Raw genomic sequence first — 20,427 nt, 5'->3', positions numbered from 1 at the left:
TGCATCACACCTTCATGGTGTGTGCACTGATCTACCCAGCCGGTTTTCGGTTTGTTGAAGTGCACGATCGACATCGCACGATCAACATCCATGCTTTTTATTTGCTTTCCCCATTATTTTTATTTTCTTTATTATTTCAATAAATCACACAAAAGGACAACTCTCTCATCTGCTTCTTTATGGAAAATTTCTACCACAGAAATTGGCGTTGTCGGCAGGATCCCGCTGCAGGTCGTCTGGACGGTATGACCAGGGACGATAGTCCGGAGGACTAGGGTCGCTCAGCCTCCAAACCTCTACAGACATTCAGAGCTGGGAGGACTGCTCACCCACCTGGATCGCCTCTGACGAGATCCACGAACTCAGATTCAAACTCAAATCTTAACTTGGCTCGGCCCGGTGAGAGAGATTCCTTTGATTTGGGAAAAAAAAAGATTGGAACTTTTACTTTTAATTTAGCTGAAACATTTCAATTGGTTGAAAAAAAAAGAGAAAAGAAATCTATTTGGTTGAAACACTAAATTTAATTAGGAAAATTAATTAGATCGAGAAAGAAAAAAAAATCCCAATAATACATGTTCTTAATTAGGTCAAAGTCTGCTCTGGGTGGTGAGACGTCGGTTGCTAAGGGTTGGCTCGTGGAACCGAGCTTTCGTCTGTACTGAGGATACAGACATGGTTTTTTTGATCTGTGCGTGGTCCACACGTGGGGGACTGAGTATAAAAGACGGCTTCTGAAAGATGGAGCGCGTTCGCAGAGTGAAGTATTTTCAAGATACGAGGGACCTGGGCCTAGAGGGGCCTAACGTTGAGAAAACCACAGCAGCTGGAGGACACAGACCACAGCATGGAGGCCTCAGCGACTCCCACAACGTCTGCCGCCATCACGTTCTGGGCTCATCAGATGAACCAGCTAATACAAGCGTGTGTGTCTGACACAGACACCTGCTTATGACAATCAGCAAAGGAAAACAAGGACAGAGCAACAGCAGAGCGAGAAGACATGCTCTGACACAGACACTGGTTGAAACAACAGGAGAGGCTTCAGATGTGATCGGCCCAAAAGAGCTGCATCTGAGGATCCAGGAAAGGTCCGTCATCGAGGAACAACTGTCCCATTGAAAGGCTTCACCCACTGGCGCTCACATCAGACTGATGGTTGGGGAAGGAGGAAGGTGACGGTTCCTTTTCACGTGACATAGAAGACGGTACCGCAAACACACACACACACACACATTTCCACACACGCAATGATGAAACACGCTTACAGCTGACACATGCTCAAATTCATGTTCATGCTTATCTGCTTGCAACGAAGAATCGCTTTTGCTCAAAAAAATCCCCCAGAGTAATTTTAAAATGATGACAAACAGCTAAATGACAACTGCTGCATGACTTTACAGTCTGATGGGTTTAAATTATTTTAACTTGCAACAAATTCAGTAATAAAATCCTCCATGTTTCTAAAAGGATTTGTGCACAATATAGGTTCGTCTGGCCAGACTGTAGAAAAACCAAAACCAGACCATAGGAAGACTGAAACCGACTGAAACAGACTATTAATGACTATTAAAGGGAAGACGACTATTAGAGAGAAGTAATAATAATTACTGTACGTACCAGACTATTAAAGAAAAACTTATTCTTTCACTGTCTTGTGCAACATCTGACAGCAAGACACCTTAACATTCATTTTTGCTTTCAAACTTGTGCCCAGTTACATTTTTAGGAAGAGATCTCGTGTAGTTTAGGTATTTGATTGATTTCCACTCCAGACGGAGTGCAGGTTACATCTACAGACATTCTAAATAATCCCTCTTTTGTTGTTGTTAACTTCAGCTCAGCTGTGCTCTTATCATTGGCTGCTGAGGGGGGGCTGTAACTGAGGCCCTCACACAGGCTCCATCACAGCTCGTTTCCATGTGATACGACCTCCAGAGACGCATCTGACCTGTTCTGTACAGCACATGTGTCTTCTGGTCCTGATGAGAGGTTTGAAGAGTTATCATTTCACAAACACACACAAACTGACCTCAACTTCCCTCTTTTGGGATGAACACAGGTCTGCGCTTGCGATTTCTTTTACTAACGAACAAAAAGATTTTTGATGTTTATTCTACAGTTCCACACGTCCCTCTGTGAAAACATTATGGAGACAGATGACAGGACGTGGGTCCTTTCGTGAACAGATGTCAACGGGGTGGAAACTGGTTAAGTATCTGTTGTGTGCTCAAACATGGAGAGTGGGCAACAACTTGTTGATGGCTTAGCTGTTTTCTGTTCACTGCAAAGTTACAATTGTTCTGTGTGGTTTAAAACAGGCAGCGCAACAGCATCAACACGTTCTTGTTTTCATTCTCCTTAGCTTTTTCGTGTCTTTAAATAGAAGGCGTCTCTTAAAAATATGTACACACCCACCGCTCTAACATCTGATACAACATATTGACTTCACATAATACCATGATTATGCGTCGCGGTTTAATTAATACAATTTGAATGCGCAAGTAAAGACGTAGAGCGCAGTCCATCTGCGACTACAGCCGCTTATTTAGGTTTTAAACTTCCACGACTTGTTAATGAATGTTTTCCAATAGTCATAGATTTTACGTAAATAACCGTAATAATCATAGGAATTTGTTTTACAGCAGTTGTCGATCGTAATTTTGACAGGACGCCAGAAATCAGCAGATCTACAGGGACGCATTACAGCAACATGTTTGTTCCTACGCGTTTACTCTGTGTCTGCAGAACTGCAGTTTGACTTGTTTTGACTGTGCGTGTCATTGTAACTGAGTGGCTGAGAGCACTTATTCAACCCGTGTACGTTTCAACATCTTAATTTCCCATCCGTCCATCCAGCCACTTTCACCGGCATTTTCGTTTCTCTTTCGATGAGCAGCAAACGGATTTTAATCAAAGCACCGCCTTACAAACCAATAAAACAGGCAAAAATATTTGTTTTTTACAAAAAGACACGGAATTGGAGGTAATATGTTTTTATTGTTTAGAGACAAACGGAAAACACAAAAAGTCGTTCTCTCGTTACCTCTGCTCATAATTTAGTGGAGACATCAAACTCTTACACAAGCACGTGACGTGTTTCGGAGTCATGTGTCCAGACAGAGAGTGACCAATACACAAATGTATGGATGTGCAAATGCGGGCTACGAGAGGAACGGGGGAGTGGTGCACTAGACGTAGCGAGAATTTGTTTTGACTGTGCGTGTCATTGTAACTGAATGAGTGGCTGATGTGACGCATTCGGCCCGTGTATGTTTCAAAACTTTGATTTCCCATACGTCCATCTATCTGAATAAAAGCACCGCATTACAAAGCAATAAACCGAACAAAAATATTTAACAAAAACACACGGACTTGAATTTAAAGCTGTTTTTTTTCCGTTTAGAGAAAAACGAAAAACAAAAAACCTCTGCTTTTAATTTTTAATGGAAGCTCATCCGTGGATGGGTCGCGGGGCAGCAGTCGTAGCAGAGAGCTCCAGACTGCCGCTGGAATGAAACACGAGATCGAATGATATGTTTCGTACTCAGATGACTTGAATCTGAGTTCGACCAAGCTTTTTTTGGTCTCATGTTTGCTCACAGTCGCAAAGGCAAACTTCTCATCCCTCCCCCTCCCCCATAGAGGCGCATAGACATGCTAATGTGTTGCTACTACTCGATCAGCAGGTGAGAAAAACTTCAGCTCCGGGACAAAGCTCCTTGGGAGACTGGGCAGCATCGGGCGGCGTGATCAGCTGCAGGTCTAAGACTCATTAATGCAGCAAGTAGTTTGTTCTACATACGTTTACTCTGCAAAAATAAACGTATGTATTTATTGTAGCTTTCGGATCTAAGTTATTTGTAGCACTTCAACATTCGTTTAAAATATGCAGTGCATTTTAAAATGAAAATACTATTATTATTATTTATTACCTGCAGTTCATAGATGTTATTCAGGGACGGTTTAATAAAGATAAAGAAAGAAGGTTTTCAACTGAACTGTCAGCCAAGGTACGTGCATTATCAAATGAATGTGCCTGTCAGCGGGGAAGACATCAACTCTATTCAGTCGCTGCTGCCGTCTCCTCCCCAGTTCACACATCTTAACACTAGGACTACTGGGTTTTCTAAATATACCAGTACCTACTACAAGGTAATCCTACGAAGTTAACCAGCTGTTTATTTCGGTATTACTGCTTTCACTTGTACCACATAAAGTCATTGCAGAGCTACAGCCATGTTCCTACAAAGTTAACCAGCAGTTTATTTCATTATTCCCTCTTTCAGTTCCGTCTAGTGAATGAAAGTGGGCGTCCACGTCCCAGAGCAGGGACACTGGGGGAAGGGAAAACGCGCATCAACACGCAGGACAAAGATCTGCGTTTCTCTGCCTGCTACAGCCTCGCTGCGTTGGGTTGTTGGTCTCCCTTTCACCTGTACCATATAAAAAGTGTTCCTACGAAGTTGATCAGCCGCTTTCAGAATCAGAATCGTTTTTATTCCCCAGGTTTGAACAGGGCAAACATTATTTTTATTTACAAAAAAATTAAAACGTTCACATTTGATTTGTAAATGCTGCACTGAGCTCTTTTGATTTGACGAGTTTTGTGTCTACATGAAAGCGGGCAGAACAACGTCCGAACCAATGAATACGTTTAAAGATTGACCGGTGATGCCGCACGGGTTGCTCTCAGTCACAGCAGCTGTTTGAAGCAGGGAAAAGCGAGTTAGCTGTCCTTGTCGATGCCTTGACAATGTTTTATCATCGGCTAGATCTCTTAGCCCTGACTTTTATGTCTTCTTTGGATTAAAAAACAAATGTTGAATGTTCTCAAATAATATAATATTGCCGCCTTCCGCGGCTCCCAGTGTTTGTTTTTTTCATTGAAAGCGTGGGTGTTACCGGTGGCCGATCCCTGGTCTAGATCATCCTTATTCACTTTTTTAAATTGTAGTAGTGTAACCTTAGTTAGTATTCCTTTTTATTTTTTTATTTAACGTGACATTTCAGCTACTGTGATTTTGTTTGTCATTAACATTAGTTCCTACCTGTCCTTGTTGACGGGGGACAGGAAAATGTGACGCGTGTTGGGTGAGAGCGGCGTAAAGAAAAAAGTGTACATGTGCCGTACTGTCTTGCCGTGTGGTGCATTAAAGAAGCATACCAACCACGTAAAGAAAATTGCCCATACCAACAGCAAGAAATCAGGGTTACAGTAGCTTGTCTGCCACAAATCGAACGCTGCACGCGGGAGGGCGCACCGTTCAGCTTCTTATTTTCGGTTTTAAACTGCCATAATTTGCCATAATTTACTTACGTTCATAACTTCATACCAGCGGTTCATGGTCTTGGCGATCCATGCACTAAGTAATACAACGTTGTCATCTCGTGATCATGATGATGAGACGCTGTTTTTCCAATAATTAAAATTAAAAAACTGCTTCCACTCAGACTCGAACCCCGGACAAAAAAAAAACTTTGTAGCCATGCACGTTAACCACTAGGCCACCCAAGACCTGATCATTGATTGTTCTACAAGAGGCTATATGACGTAAGCAACTACGATGTTTTAGGACCAAAAGTGGGATTCAATCGCCACCTACAGGCCAGAAGGACGTAACACACTCCTCCCGCAGTACAAACCGGGCACTGACGCGGCAGATTTGAAACCCTAACACGGTGGGGGTAGACACTTTTACCGGCTGCCTCTGTACAGGCCACAAAGAGAGCCTGTCTAAATTACAGTTTGTTCAGACAAAATTTATTTTTCTGGGTCATTGTAATTACAGCTGATGGCAAATCCATCTCACCCAACAGAGTTGAAGCAATTTGAAACCTGTCTAAATCGTGCACGTATAAACAGCTGAAGTCTTTTCTAGGTCTTTGTTCTTATTGTAGGACTTTCGTTCGTAACTTTACTGTCTTTGAGGCCCCACTCAGGGTTCTGATGCAGGCATCGTCCACTTCTTTTCTCACGTGGACGTCTGAGGCTGAACAACGTTCACTGACCTCAGGCTCCTACTTTGGGTCTCCCTGATCTGACCCTACACGACCTTTCACTCAAACAGTGGATGAGAAATCAGGTTGTACGACTTCTGTTCTTTTATCCTCATACTGTGACTTTGATTCTTTTGAAATAGAAAACATCACATCTTTCAACAGCCCGATGGCTTAGATGCAACACCACCTTACTCAACATGCTGAACATTACTTTCAAGAGGCCGTCTTGAAGTCTGGGTCTTTGCTAAGACACTACTCTGCTCAGGCTGCAGAGTTGACCGCGTTGACTGAAGCTAGTAAACTAGCAGAAGGAGAGTCTGTTACCATCTACACAGACTCAACAGATGCTTGTCATACGTTGGTTCTCTGTGGAAGCATAGGAAGCTTTTGAAGTCTGATTACTGTAACTCCTTACTCATAGGATGTCCTAACAGCTCCTTAAAAAGCCTACAGCTCATTCAAAATGCTGCAGCCAGAGTTCTGACAGGACTTAGAAAGAGAGATCACATTTCTCCTACATTAGCTTCTCTGCCCTGGCTGCCTGTAAAATGTAGGATAGAATTTAAAATTCTCCTACTCACATACAAAGTACTCAATGATAAAGCTCCTTCTTATCTTAAAGACCTTATAGTTCCTTATGCTCCCAGCAGAACACTTCGTTCTCAGAGCGCTGGGCTACTTGTGGTTCCTAGAGTGTTTAAATGTAGAACAGGGGGCAGAGCTTTTAGCTACCAAGCTCCTCTCCTCTGGAACCAGCTCCCTCTTCAGGTTCGAGAAGCTGACACACTCTCCACCTTTAAGATTAGGCTTAAAACCTTCCTTTTTGATAAAGCTTATAGTTAGAGATGGTTCAGGTCACTGGCAATTATTGTTAGTCACAGGAACCATCTCTTAGTTAAGCTGCAATAGACATAGACTGCTGGGGGACTTAATTTATACACTGAGCTCCTCTGTTTCCTTCTACCTCCCTCTGTCCCATAACCTCCCATCATTGTCCCATGTTTAACTAACCTTGTCTCTTTCTGTCCAGTAGTTCTGCTTCTCTCCTCTCCCCCCCCACCCCCACTCTTTCTCCCTCTCTGTCCTCACCTACAGGTATCATTGGACTCAAAGTTTGGTGTCTGTGATGGGCAGCTGCGGATCCAACCATCCTGCCTGCATCCAGTCCCTGGTCCTACCATCCTGCCTGTGCTCTGTTGTTGCATGTTGTTGCTTGTTGCTGTGCTTTTCTATCTCTGTATCCTCTCACCCCAACCGTTCGAGGCAGATGGCCGCCCACATCCAGTCTGGTTCTGCTGGAGGTTTCTTCCTCGTTAGAGAGGGAGTTTTTCCTCTCCACTGTTGCTGTCAAATTAAATGCTTGCTGTATGTGGGATTTGTTGGGTTTAGTTGTGTGAGGTTTTAAACCTTACTTTGTAAAGTGCCTTGAAATAACTGTTGTGATTTGGCGCTATATAAATAAAATTGAATTGAATTGATTGCAAACCTATCTCACATCATGATTAGGTTGCTGCTTTGCTGGACGCTGTCCTGCTGCCTACAGCTAATGCTGTTTGTAACTGTCCGACTCACAACATCATTGACAACTTTGTTTCTGCCGACATGCAGCTGCAGACGCTGCTGCGAAGGTCTCTGCCCAACAACCCCTCCCTCTTCTGATCCTCATTTCCCTCTCAAACGCTCTCTACCCTCTCCTCCTTTCTCTCCCTGTGCTTTAAACATTTTCAACCTCACAGGAACGCAGACTCTGGCAGACGAATGGTTCCACCTGTAGTCATGGAGTGCGGTTTGGGCCTGATGACAAACCGTGCCGCCCAAACACTTTTTCCCCATAATTCAGATTTCCCAACACGTGAAAACAGGCGACATGACCATTACACCATCCAACCAGGGGACTCTGCGATCGTTAAGGAGTTCAGGAGGAAGCACTGGGACTCCAATCGGTGGCGAGGCCCCTTCCAGGTCCTTCTGATGACCCACACGGCTGGAAGGTCGCAGAGAGAGCGACTTGGATCCACTCCATCTACTGCAGGAAGGTCCCGGATCCAACAGACGACCCTCCATCTACATCTCACGGAGAAAACCACCACTAAAGAAAAGAACTAAGAAGGACGACCCTCGCTGTGCTCACACACGCACTGAGGCGAGGCTGCATTGACCGTTCAGCTAAAGGTGCAAGCCAAGCGCCGCCTGAAGCTGCGCCGATGAATCACACTATCAGACCATACATCTACACACGCGTTCCTGAGAAAACACACACACGAGCAGCCTTGAGTTGCCGACGCTGGACGACATGTAGACTCTTCACATCACGGGGAGTGACAGTGACTGAGACGACATTGGGAGGAAACCTGGCGGTGATAACGAATCCCAAGTGTCTCTGTGATCTGCTGATCACAACCTGAAGAACTCCAGCGAACTGCCAATACATAAATACACAGGTTGGAAACAATCTAACGCTACTGTTCAACAGGATGAAGCAGATTGTTACGAGACATCAATTGTAACCATGCTGTGTTAGACTTCATTTTATGTTACTTGGATTATTGCCTTTATAATATGTTTCCATGTAACTTTACACACTACTTTTGAATGAGAAAATTTCACATAATTCACAACACTGAGTTTAAATATCCTAAAGTTGATTTGGTGTTTGAATTGCTCACAATCACTTTAGTCACTGTTACAATTAGTTTTTATCCTTCATTGAGGTTATGAGACAAAACGCATCATCATTCTGGTTAAATCCCTGAATCTCCTATTCGCTCTAGACGCAAATGTACAATTAAAGATCCGAAAGCATGAAAACTATCTTAAGATTATATGAAACAGAACCCTATCGGAAACCTATGGCTATCATACATTAATTGTCTTTATTACATTACAATCGAATGGCCGTAGACATGTTGTTAGCAGAGAAAAAAGGCGTTTGTGTTATGTTTGGAGACGCATGTTACACTTACATCCTGAATAACACTGATTCTAATGGTATTGTGGCGAATGCGCTCCACGGCCTTCAGAATCTCAGCTGACTCTGGTATAGGTTCTTTCCCTTGGAATTGGTTAGACGAAATGTCTGGAAAATGGAAATCTGTTCTCATGTCCGCAGCTGTTTCCCTTATCATTGAGATGGCTGTGATTCTCTTGTTGGGTTTTTGCGTTATCCCACTGGTTATAGGTCTCATCATGCGTGCGACCTCAGCAACACTCGTATTAAATGACACAATGCACTATGTTCAAAAACCCTAACTCTAATTCACTTAATGACTTTGACAATGGTCTTAGGCTATCTGACCACAAAATATAATCTGATACAAAAAAGGTAAATGAGCTTATTTTCTTCGCATGCTCATACAGAGGTTATTCTTGTATAACTACCCACCAAAAACAGGTCCCAACCTTTTGTCCCTAAGTTACTTGCATTTTATGTGAAGGTGTATTTTGAATCTTGATGAGTTAATACCCCTATTGTTTTATTTGCAAGGGTCTTTTATTATTACAGAATGTGATGTTGACAAATTTTATTCTCTTAGTGTTTGATTAATGTGTAATCAAAAGGGGGGAGTGTTATGGGAAAAATTGTGTCTCCCTTACTTCTATGCAGTTATTATACGATTTATGACTTATGTTCTGCAATTAATATCTTATGTTTTGTCTTATTGTATGCATTTGACATTTCACCTAGATTGTTCAATGGTTGTCTCTGCCTGATAGACTCTCAACTCTAGCTCCCAAACCCAAGGTCGAGGAGTTGTGTCTCTGTCTGTTGAGACTTGGTGCTCCTTTCTCACAGATAGTTGGACGTCAGCGATGCAGGTGTCAGAATGTAAATATCTTCACACACACTGCGACAGGGAGGAGATGGTGCATGTAATTTGATTGGGTTAGAAAGACATTCCACCCAAGTCGGACAGAGAAGCTAAAAGGCAGAAGCAACTTGAGGATCGTGGGCTCTTTGCATCACACCTTCGTGGTGTGTGCACTGATTTCCCCAGTTGGTTTTTGGTTTTTTGATGTGCACGATCAACATCGCATGATCAACATCCATGCTTTTTATTTGCTTTCCCCATTATTTTTATTTTCTTTATTATTTCAATAAATCGCACAAAAGGACAACTCTCTCATCTGCTTCTTTATGGAAAATTTCCACCACATCCTACAAATATAATGGCTATGGTACACAAGCTATAGGTAACTGACCAGATAAGCAGCAGGTATTGTAGAGATGTGACGAATTAGCAACTAAGCTTGCAACACAACACAGTTACCATTCCAACTAACCATGTTAGTTGGTGGTTAAAAACCGCATGCTAACAGCTAACGCAACACTTGTCAACAGGACAAAAGCTCAATCCACCGCTGCGTGCCTGTAGTCGATCGAAGGCCCATAGTTATTAGCTGTTCCCCAACTCAGAGTAGCACATTTGAAAGGGACAAAGGCTCGGTTGACTGGATGTAGCAGTAGGCAAAGCTAGCTATTAGCTTGTCTCACATTTGGATTACTATATTTTAAACAGACCAACTAACATATTAAGACATCAAAAGTATCAAGCATGTACTTATTGCAGTGAGCTAGATCCACCGCTCCCTGCCTGAAGCCGCTCGAAGGTCGAGAGCTATTAGCTGTTCCCCCCAGGTATATGTTATTGCAGAAAAATGACAAAAGCTAGACCCACCGCTCCCTGCTTGTAGCCGCTTGAAGGCTGATAGCTACTAGCTTTTCTCCACACAGGTGTGTGGCTGCAGACATAAGCACATTTTAAGGGAACAAAGGCTCGGTCGACTAGCTGTAGCCAATAGCATAGCTAGCTATTAGCTTGCCTCACACGTAGGTTACTACATTTTAAACAAACAAACTAACATTTTAAAACAAGCATGTACTTACTTTAGTTAGTGGATGACGGACTGTAGGAAAAGATCCTTTTTTCAACAGGAGCCGTGAAACAAATCCAGCATTGTACGCACTCGTTTGAAATGCACATCCGTATAAATCCTAAGGCCGTGCTGCCGGCACCAGTTCGTTTAAAATAAAGTAGCCCACAAGGTCCTTAATTGTTGATCCCTTGGTAGAGTGAATAGGCTTGTGTGTCAGTTGAAAGACCCAAGAACCAAACTATTTCTATGGGAGGACTTGGGCGCTGCCGAGGGGGGGGGTCAGGTTTTTCAGGGAGGACTCCCTTATCTGTGACGACACGTGAGGAATGGTTTCAGAGTAGGAGGAGGTCTTTCTCCATTGGATGAAGTCTCAAAAAAGTGTGTGTATGTGACCCATAGAGCCATAGGAATGCTCCAAAATGTATAAAAAGTGGATTTTGCATAATCTGTCCCCTTTAATCACAAGGTGTTTCTATGATGTGTTTCAATGATTGGTGAATGACTTATGCATTAGACTCTGTTTCAATATTCAAGTCTTAAAAAAAAAAAAAAAAAAAACTTAGCGAGAGCTGAGCTATGCCAATTGACTAACTATGCAGCAGGGATGGAAATCACCTTCAGTACAACTGATTGAGCTGATCTGTGGAGTGGGAGATTGGAGATCTGTGGCGTGGGCGAGGGAGATTAGCGGGAGAGCTGTTGCCAATTTGTTAAAAATGTAAAGCAATGTCCAAACGTTTGTCTTAAAACCGGAGGAGTAACCTGCAGCATCGGTTAGGTCCAATCACAGCAGGTTGGGAGATTCGTCAGAACGCAATGCATTTTGGGTGTTGTAGGATATGACCATTTTCATCCAAAACGCACATTACTGCAGTTTTCCCTGATTTCTCTGGACATACAATATTAAGGTTGAATTTTTGATAATACAATGTACATTTTCTGATAACACAACTTGCTTTTCAGATGTGAAGTATCAATTTTGTTTCTTTATCTTTCTTTACATATTTCTTAGTTGTTGTAATACAATGTAGTACACAGCCAGTGTAGAAAGGCTACAATGGGGTTATATTATACTTTTTAGTAGGAGTCTATTTTCAAGACAACTAATACCACATCTAAATGAACGTACTTGGTCACAACATGGGAGATTTACCTTTCATTCAACAAGAGGTGGATGGAGTTATTGTTGTATATGGTTTGAATTTAAAATTTTGTGTTATTCTCATCTTACGGCATCACTGACTCATCGAGTCAAGGTTGCATTCTAGCTAAATCAGAGGACCTATCTGTGACAGTAAATAGAAAACTTAAAAACGTCAGCTGTATACATTCACTTTTTTAAATTACTTGTTCAAGTTTTTTTATTGTTTAACCAACAGAACTACTCCATATACATAAATGAGTAAAGTGTGCTCAGTCGATGCTTAAAGATGACTGATGGCAAACCCAAGACAAATAAAATAATGGAGAGAGAACATAAGAAATGACTCACCCGTCTCATCTCTGACAGAGCAGCCATCTCCGATCCCACTGGAGTCATGTATCCCGACAAACTCTGCAGCAACAGTGACATGATTTAGTAATGGGCACACTACAAATAATGCTGATCCAATCCAATCCACTTTCTTTGCTAATAGGCTACATACTGCAGGCTGTGGTCAAACCTTTATTGAAAAAACCTACTCTCGACCCCGAAAAACTAAAACGATTGGCCAATTTCAAATTTGCCTGATTCAGGGTGGGTTTAAAACATTTGAGCTCAGTCAGGTTGTTTGTGTTCAACTCAACAGCATAAGACGCTGGCACTGCAAAGCTTAATCCTGTCGGCCATCATCATGATGCAAACAGGCTCCTGCACATCAATAGGACAATGTTTGTACTACATTTCAAAATAGTGCAAAAATGCCACAGTCATTTACAGGATGACCATTTGGGGAACAGCAGGTCAACCTAAATACATGAGTCTTCTGCACTTTAAAGCCAGTGCTGGATGAGAAAATGCTAGTTTCTGCAAAGTAAAGGAAAGATGCAGCAGAGGTTCTGTGCGAGTTGGCTTTTCAGTGGGAAATCACAAGACATCCCAATGCGCTGCAGCAGCAGCTTCAGTTGGGGGCATGTTATTACAGGTCCGTTGCAGTAAGGGCTTTTAAAGCTAAATTATACCTGTGGGAGAATCCAATACTGCAAATAAATCTAAGCCATCTTGTCTGTGCCAAACCATGAATACACAGATTTCTACCGTCTTGTTCAGTCTTGTTTAATTTACTTTGCACTAAGTTCAGGCAGCAATTGGTCCAATTTAAAAAGTTATTAACTTGTGTCACACTGCTGTAGGTGGTGAACGTTCATTACGTCCCTTTCCCCACTGGCAGGTGCACTTATATGATAAAATGTTCTCTCCTTGGCTGTAAGTTCAGTAGAATAACACATCGACCCTTTACCAAATCATCCTTGGATAACACCTATGAACTGAAGTTATTTCATTAATTACTACTGATAACTATTGGAAGAAATGCAAATCATCGCCACTCAGAATAAGGCAATCTACTTGTTTCATTGGTTCACTTATTTAATTTCACAACCTGTTTGTATGAACACTTGCTGCCGAGCATTGTTAGCAGTTGTAGTGATGCCAGGTCTTTCAGATTTTACGTGAATGACCTTAAGCATTTGAAAGCAGTGAAATAAAAGGTTTTATTACTCCCCAGAGACGCTGTGTTTAAAACACAGATCAACCACTTTACGTTGCGTGTATTTAAAGTATCTTGGTAATATGGTGGTTTACACAGAGTTCCAAATTATTATGCAAATTGAATATACGTGTCAAAAGCATTAATGTTTAGTTTTCAAAGTAAACTCTTTGGATCACTGAAACGAATTTCAGTCACCTGTGATAATTAGTTTGTCGGTTGGGTCCAATTAAAGGAAAAGTACTGAAGAAAGTTGTTCCACATTATTGAGCAGGCCACAGGTTTCAAGCGATATGGGAAAGGAAAAGGATCTCTGCTGCAGAAAAGCATCAAATAGTTTTCATACCTTAAGTAAGGTATGAAAACATTAGGTATTTCACAAAAACTTACAGTAAGCATGATCATCATACTGTGAAGAAATTTGTGGCTGAATCAGAGCACAGACGGGTTTGTGTGGATAAAGCCAGGCTGAGAAGGCGTGGAGGACTCTAACCCTTCTAATCCATCCATCCATTTTCCAAGCCGCTTATTCCCTAATGCGGGGTCACGCGAGAGGCAGGGTACACCCTGGACAAGTCGCCAGTCCATCGCAACACAACCATTCACACACAACCATTCACACACTCACACACTCACACGTACCAAACGAACCAAACGTCTTTTGGACTGTGGGAGGAAGACCCGGAGAGAAGCACGCAAGCACGGGGAGAACGTGCAAATTCCACACAGAAAGGCACCAGGGCCGCCTCTGGGAATCGAACCCAGAACCTTCTTGCTGTGAGGCAACGGTGCTACCCACCGCACCGCCGTGCCGCCTCTATTCAGCCAACCCTAACCAATTCTCACAAGCAGAAACGGTTGCAGTGGGCCCAAACATAGAAGACGACTAATTTCCAAAACAGTGTTGTTTAATGATAACTGTCGTGCAACCCTGGATGGCCCAGATTAATGGAGTAGTGGATGGTTGATGGATGGCCACCAGGTCCCAACAAGGCTGCAACATCAAGAAGGAGGTGGAGGAGTCATGTTTTGGGCCGGAATCATGGGCAGAGAGCTGGTAAGGCTCCCTGAAGGTGTGAAAATGACCTCAGAAAAGTATGTAGAGTTTTTGACTGACCACTTTCTTCCAAGGTACAAAAAGAAGAACCATGTCTTCCGTAGCAAAATCATCTTCATGCATGGTACAGAGTTCACCCTTCAACTAACTAAAATACAAATGAAACTGTATTGGCTATTCCAAATTGGTTATTGGTCCCTGGTAACAGGGTGATGCCCCGTAAATTGATGTGATTCAAGCACTGCAAGTCTATTATTTCAAGTTGGATGCTGATAGAGTAATGGAAAAATCGTTTTCTATGCGGTTGTCATATGATTTATGACTTATGTTCTGCAATTAATATCATATGCTTTGTATTACATCTGTTTAATCTGTTCGACATCTCCACACATGGCAACAGGGGTAAGATGGTGCATGCAAGTTGATTGAACTACACAGATATGTCACCATAGCCAGACAGAGGGGTTAAAAGGTAGAAGCAACTTGAGGATCGTGGGCTCTTTGCATACACCACAAAGGTGTGATGCACTGATCTCCCCAGCTGGTTTTTGGTTTGTTGATGTGCATGATCAAAATCCATGTTTTCCATCAATGCTTTCCCCATTATTTTTATTTTCCTTTATTTTTGTAATAAATCTCACAAAAGACAACTCTCTCATCTGTTTAAAGGAAATTTCCACCACATTTTTGGCGTCACGAAAGGATCTTCGCTGCAGGTCGTCTGGATGATGTGACCAGGGACGATACTCCTGAGGACTAGGGTTGCTCAGCCACCAAACCTCTACAGAAATTCAGAGTGGGTAGCACTGCTCACTGCTCTTTCAATTTGTCGGAAACATTTCAATTGGAAAAAAATCTTCTATTTGGTTAAAACATTAAATTTGATTAGGAAAATTGATTAAATTGAAATAAAAATCCCAATAATACATTTTCTTAATTAGGTCAAAGTCTGCTCTGGGTGGTGAGACGACGGTTGCTAAAGGTTGGCTCATGGAACCGAGTTTTTGTTTGTACTGGGAATACAGACAAAGTTTTTGATCTGTGCGTGGACTGAGTATAAAAGACGGCTTCTAAAAGATGGAGTGTGTTTGCAGAGTGAAGTTTTTCCAAGATACGAGGGACCAGGGTCTGACGTTGAGAAAATACTTCAGGGAAGACTGGTTGGTTCCCTTTTTACGGAGAAGTCCGATAAAAAGGAATTTTGGGGAAAAAAAAAAAAAAACTAAGATAGGAAACAGCTGAACTTCGAAAGACAGGTTTCGGGGCAATGTGAGTCTTTACCACCAGACAGCAACCGTACAACATTAATGAGGAGTAAATATGGTTATTAGTGCATTTCATTTGCATTTCACATAAAAAACCTTAAAGAAGAACTACATACAAAAGAACAACAGATTTGAACCCAGATCTGGACACCATCAGCAGAAGAACTGCGTAGAAGAAGCGCCTGACCAACAACCGGAAGCCGAGGTGGTAACTCTGATACCGCAGCAGCTAGAGGACACAAACCACAGCATGGACGCCTCACCGACTCCCACAACATCTGCAGCAATCACGTTCTGGGCTCATCAGACTCACCAACTACTACAAGCCCTGCACCAGCATGAAAGGTCTGTCTGAAGCATCAGAGGCCGTGAAAATATCATACAAGCGTGTGCGTCTGACACAGACCGCCCGCTCTGGCGCTCACGTCAAACTGATGGTTGGGGAAGGAGGAAACACACACGCACATTTCAACGCACGCAATTTAGAAACATGCTTACAGCTGATACACGCTCAAATTCATGCTTATCTGCTTGCAATGAAGAATCTTTTTGCCCAAAACATCCCACAGAGAGATTTGAAAATGATAAACAGCTAAAAGACAACTGCTGCATGACTTTAAAGTCTAATGAGTTTAAACAATTTCAATTTGCAACAAATTCTTTAATAAAATCCTCCATGTTTCTAAAAAGATTTGTGTATACTATAGGTGATTGATTTCCACTCCAGACAAAGTGCATGTTACATCTACAGACATTCTAAATAATCCCTCAGCTGTACTCTTATCAGCAGCTGCTGAGAGAGGGGGCTGTAACTGAGGCCCTTATGCAGGCTGACCTACATATACGACCTACATCCATCCATCTGACCTATCTTGTACAGCACATGTATCTTCTGGTCCTGATAATTAGTTTGAACAGTTATGATATCACACACGCACTGACAAACTTCCCTCTTTTGGGATGAACACAGGTCTGTAATTGAGATTTCTTTTACTAATGAACAAAAAGATTTTTGATGTTTATTCTTCAGTTATGCTCCCAGCAGAACGCTTCGTTCTCAGAGCACTGGGCTACCTGTGGTTCCTAGAGTCTTTAAATGTAGAACGGGAGACAGATCTTTTAGCTACCAAGCTCCTCTCCTCTGGAACCAGCTCCCTCTTCGGGTTCGAGAAGCTGACACACTCTCCACCTTTAAGATTAGGCTTAAAACCTTCCTTTTTGATAAAGAGATGGTTCAGGTCAATGGCAATGAATGTTAGTCACAGGAACCATCTCTTAGTTAAGCTGCATTACACATAGACTGCTGGGGGACTTAATTTACACCCCGAGCTCCTCTGTTTCCTTCTTTGGCCCAATAACCTCCCATCATTGTTCCATGTTCAACTAACCTTGTCTCTTTCTCTCCAGTAGTTGTGCTTCTCCCCCACTCTCTCTCTCCTCCACTCTGTCCTCACCTACAGGTATCATTGGACTCTAAGTTTGGTGTCTGTGATGGGCAGCTGCGGATCCAACCATCCTGCCTGTGTCCAGTCCCTGGTCCAACCATCCTGCCTGTGCTCTGTTGTGGCTTGTTATTGCTTGTTATTGTTGCTGTGCTTTTCTCGCTCTCTATCCCCTCACCCCAACCGGTCGAGGCAGATGGCCGTCCACATCCAGCCTGGTTTTGCTGGAGGTTTCTTCCTCGTTAGAGAGGGAGTTTTTCCTCTTCTCTGTTGCTGTCAAAATAAAAGCTTGCTGTATGTGGGATCTGTTGGGATTAGTTGTGTAAGGCCTTAAACCTTACGTTGTAAAGTGCCTTGAGATAACTTTGCAGTGACTTGGCGCTATATATATAAAATTGAATTGAAAGTGTCTCTGTGATCAGCTTGCACAACCTGAGAGACGTCAACGAACAGTCAATGCGCCAACACACAGGTTGGAAACAATCTAACACTACTGTTCAACGGGAACAAGCGGATTGTTACGAGACATCAATTGTAACCTTGTTGTGTTAGACTTCATTTTATGTTACTCTGATTATTACCTTATGATGTTTCTATGTAACTTTACACACCTTTCATGAATGAGAAAATTTCACAATACTAAGTTTAAGTTCCCCAAAGTTGATTTGGTGTTTAATTTGCTCACAATAATTTTATTCACTGCTACAATTAGTTTTTATCCTTTATCTACAGATGATAGAGGTTATAAGACAACACAAGAAGTACATGTTGGCTCTGCCATAGCAGCAATATGTATAATCAGTCTGGTTAATCCCTGATTCTCCTATTCACCTAGACCCAAATATATGATTAAAGACCCAAAAGCATGAAAACTATCTTAAGATTATATGAAATAGAACCCGACCAGAAATCTATGGTTAACATACATTAATTGTCTTTATTACAATCAATCAATGGCGTTTCATTACTGTTACACATGATAGCATGAAGGCCACAGCAAAAACAGCTCTGAACCTTTATCCCTAAATTGCATTTTATGTGAAGGTGTTTTTTGACTCTTGATGGGTTAATACACTCATTGTTTCATTTACAAGGGCCGTTATTACAAAATGCTATAATGACAATTTTTATTCTTTTAGTGTTTGATTAATGTGTAATCAAAAGGGGGGAACTGTAAAGGAAAAACTGTTTCGTACCTATTCTATGCAATTAATATTTTATGTTTTGTATTACATCTTTCCTTACGTTTTATTTATTTGACAATTCACCTAGATTGTTCAATGGTTGTCTTTGCCTGATGAACTCTGAATTCTAGCTCCCAAACCCAAGGCCAAGGAGTTGTGTCTCTCTGTCTGTTGAGACTTAGCACTCCTTTCTATCTGATAGTCAGACACTAGCAATGCAGGTGAGAGAATATAAACATCTCCACACACGGCGACAGGGATGAGATGGTGCATTCGATTTGATTAGACTTCACTGTAAAAGTGATTGTATGTTTTTTTTTTTTATGCGGAAAAAAACAGACGTAAAAATAAAAAAAGTCCCAGGTCTGTCAGAAGGCAGCACAGAATCTTGTGTGTGAGCCTGTGTTCATCAGCCCTGTCACAGGCTATGCTGTGGGCCTCTCATGGAGACATGAAAACACACAGTACCAACATTGGTACTGTGGGGCCCAATATGTTCTGGAATTTGGGTTTGTATCAAACAACCTGCATTCAGGTTTTGTGATGCTCAATCAAATGTAACCTACATTTAGGCTTTTGTGGTGTACTGTGGTTATCCAAACCCCCTTTCATGAAGACATGAAAACACTCCAATAGGTCTGAGGTCGGTCAAAAAGCAGCACAAAATCTCATGTGCTCCTGTGTGTTTTCATGACAGAAAGGAGGGCGCGTCTGCCTGTATTCAATACATGTAAATTAATCTGCTCAGCCACAGAGTGGGGAAAGCTTGTGGCATTGGCCACAGTTGAGGTTTCATGTCTCCATGAAAGGGGGTTTGGATCCCTCAGAGAATGGGTAAAACTGCAGGACACACTTGGTTCTATGGTGGGCTTGAAGCTGGGACCTTCCTGTATCTCCCTTCTGTATGTGCCACATATTAATGTCCCACATATGGGGTAATGGGCCACATCTGAGTACTGACTGACTGATAAGCTGATCTACAGAGCTTTTTGGCATGAAAAGTTAGACACCTTATTGAAACATCAAGGTCCAATTCTTTAGCATTATTTAGCGTGGGAAAAAACAGTGTGCATGGACCTTTAACACAATTGCTACTGCGACACCCAGTGGACGCACTTTATTGAAAAATTAGGGCTCATTTTTATACTCTAAAAACACGGGTGCGCCCCGACTAAGGACTTTGAATCCTGCAGCAAGCTGAAAAAAATCAGGGTGCTAGTCTCATGTTAACCACTAGGTGGCGCAAAGATGTGAGGTCCGACTGTTCATTTCTATTTGTGTCTGCACATTAAGCACAAAAAAACGATGTCATTGTATTGTATCCTTAAATGTAGAGTAGTTCATTTTTAAATATTATAGATTATTATGCGTCTTTGCTCGCTAGTGCGCTAGTGTTTGTTGTCAATTGCCGAAGCTGCTGATGTTTATACACAGTTTCCAGGCCTGCCGAGAGACACAGTCCCTCCTCCAGCCAATCCAATAGAATAAAATAAGTATAACATAAAATAGGAAACCATATTTATTCATCAATCTGTGTTATAAATGTATTTTATATGTATATCTGTACTCGTCTTCTGGTTTGTTGATCATGACGAAAAAATACAAAACAAACTTGGTTTTCGTTTCAACTCGTAATTTTAATTAACGGAATTCAAGTGTTGTTTTTTCGACACAAGGCACGGAGTTGGATTTAAAGCTGATTTTTCGTTTTGAGAAAAAAAACAGAAAACGAAAAACTAAGTCGTTGTCTTGTTATAGCAGCTTTTAAGTTTAACCAAACTGTTAAAATTTACTCAGACCGCAATGACCTATAGTTTGCTCTGATTCTGAATAAAACGTAAGAGCCCAAATGACAGATGTTGTGTCCATGTAGAGCTTAACCGGAAATGTATGCTTGTCAAATGCAGGCAA

General features: G+C 42.0%; 1 protein-coding gene across 15 annotated transcripts in view; it reads right to left on the bottom strand.

The window, feature by feature from the left end:
• eps15l1a (epidermal growth factor receptor pathway substrate 15-like 1a) overlaps window positions 1-20,427 on the bottom strand; it is a 95,642-nt gene that overhangs the window by 47,675 nt on the left and 27,540 nt on the right. For 12 of the 15 annotated variants that reach the window (XM_055508459.1, XM_055508454.1, XM_055508458.1 and 9 more), the window contains exon 12: window positions 12,371-12,433. The exons of the other annotated variants lie outside the window; for them this stretch is intronic. In XM_055508459.1, the coding sequence (XP_055364434.1) occupies window positions 12,371-12,433 (63 nt within the window). The remainder of the gene's footprint in view (window positions 1-12,370; window positions 12,434-20,427) is intronic. 15 annotated transcript variants of the gene reach the window in all.

This window comes from Betta splendens, chromosome 4 (assembly GCF_900634795.4).
Source record: "Betta splendens chromosome 4, fBetSpl5.4, whole genome shotgun sequence".
NCBI lineage: Eukaryota > Metazoa > Chordata > Actinopteri > Anabantiformes > Osphronemidae > Betta > Betta splendens.
Note: the sequence above shows the minus strand (reverse complement) of the source record. Positions and strands in the feature narration are given on the sequence as shown.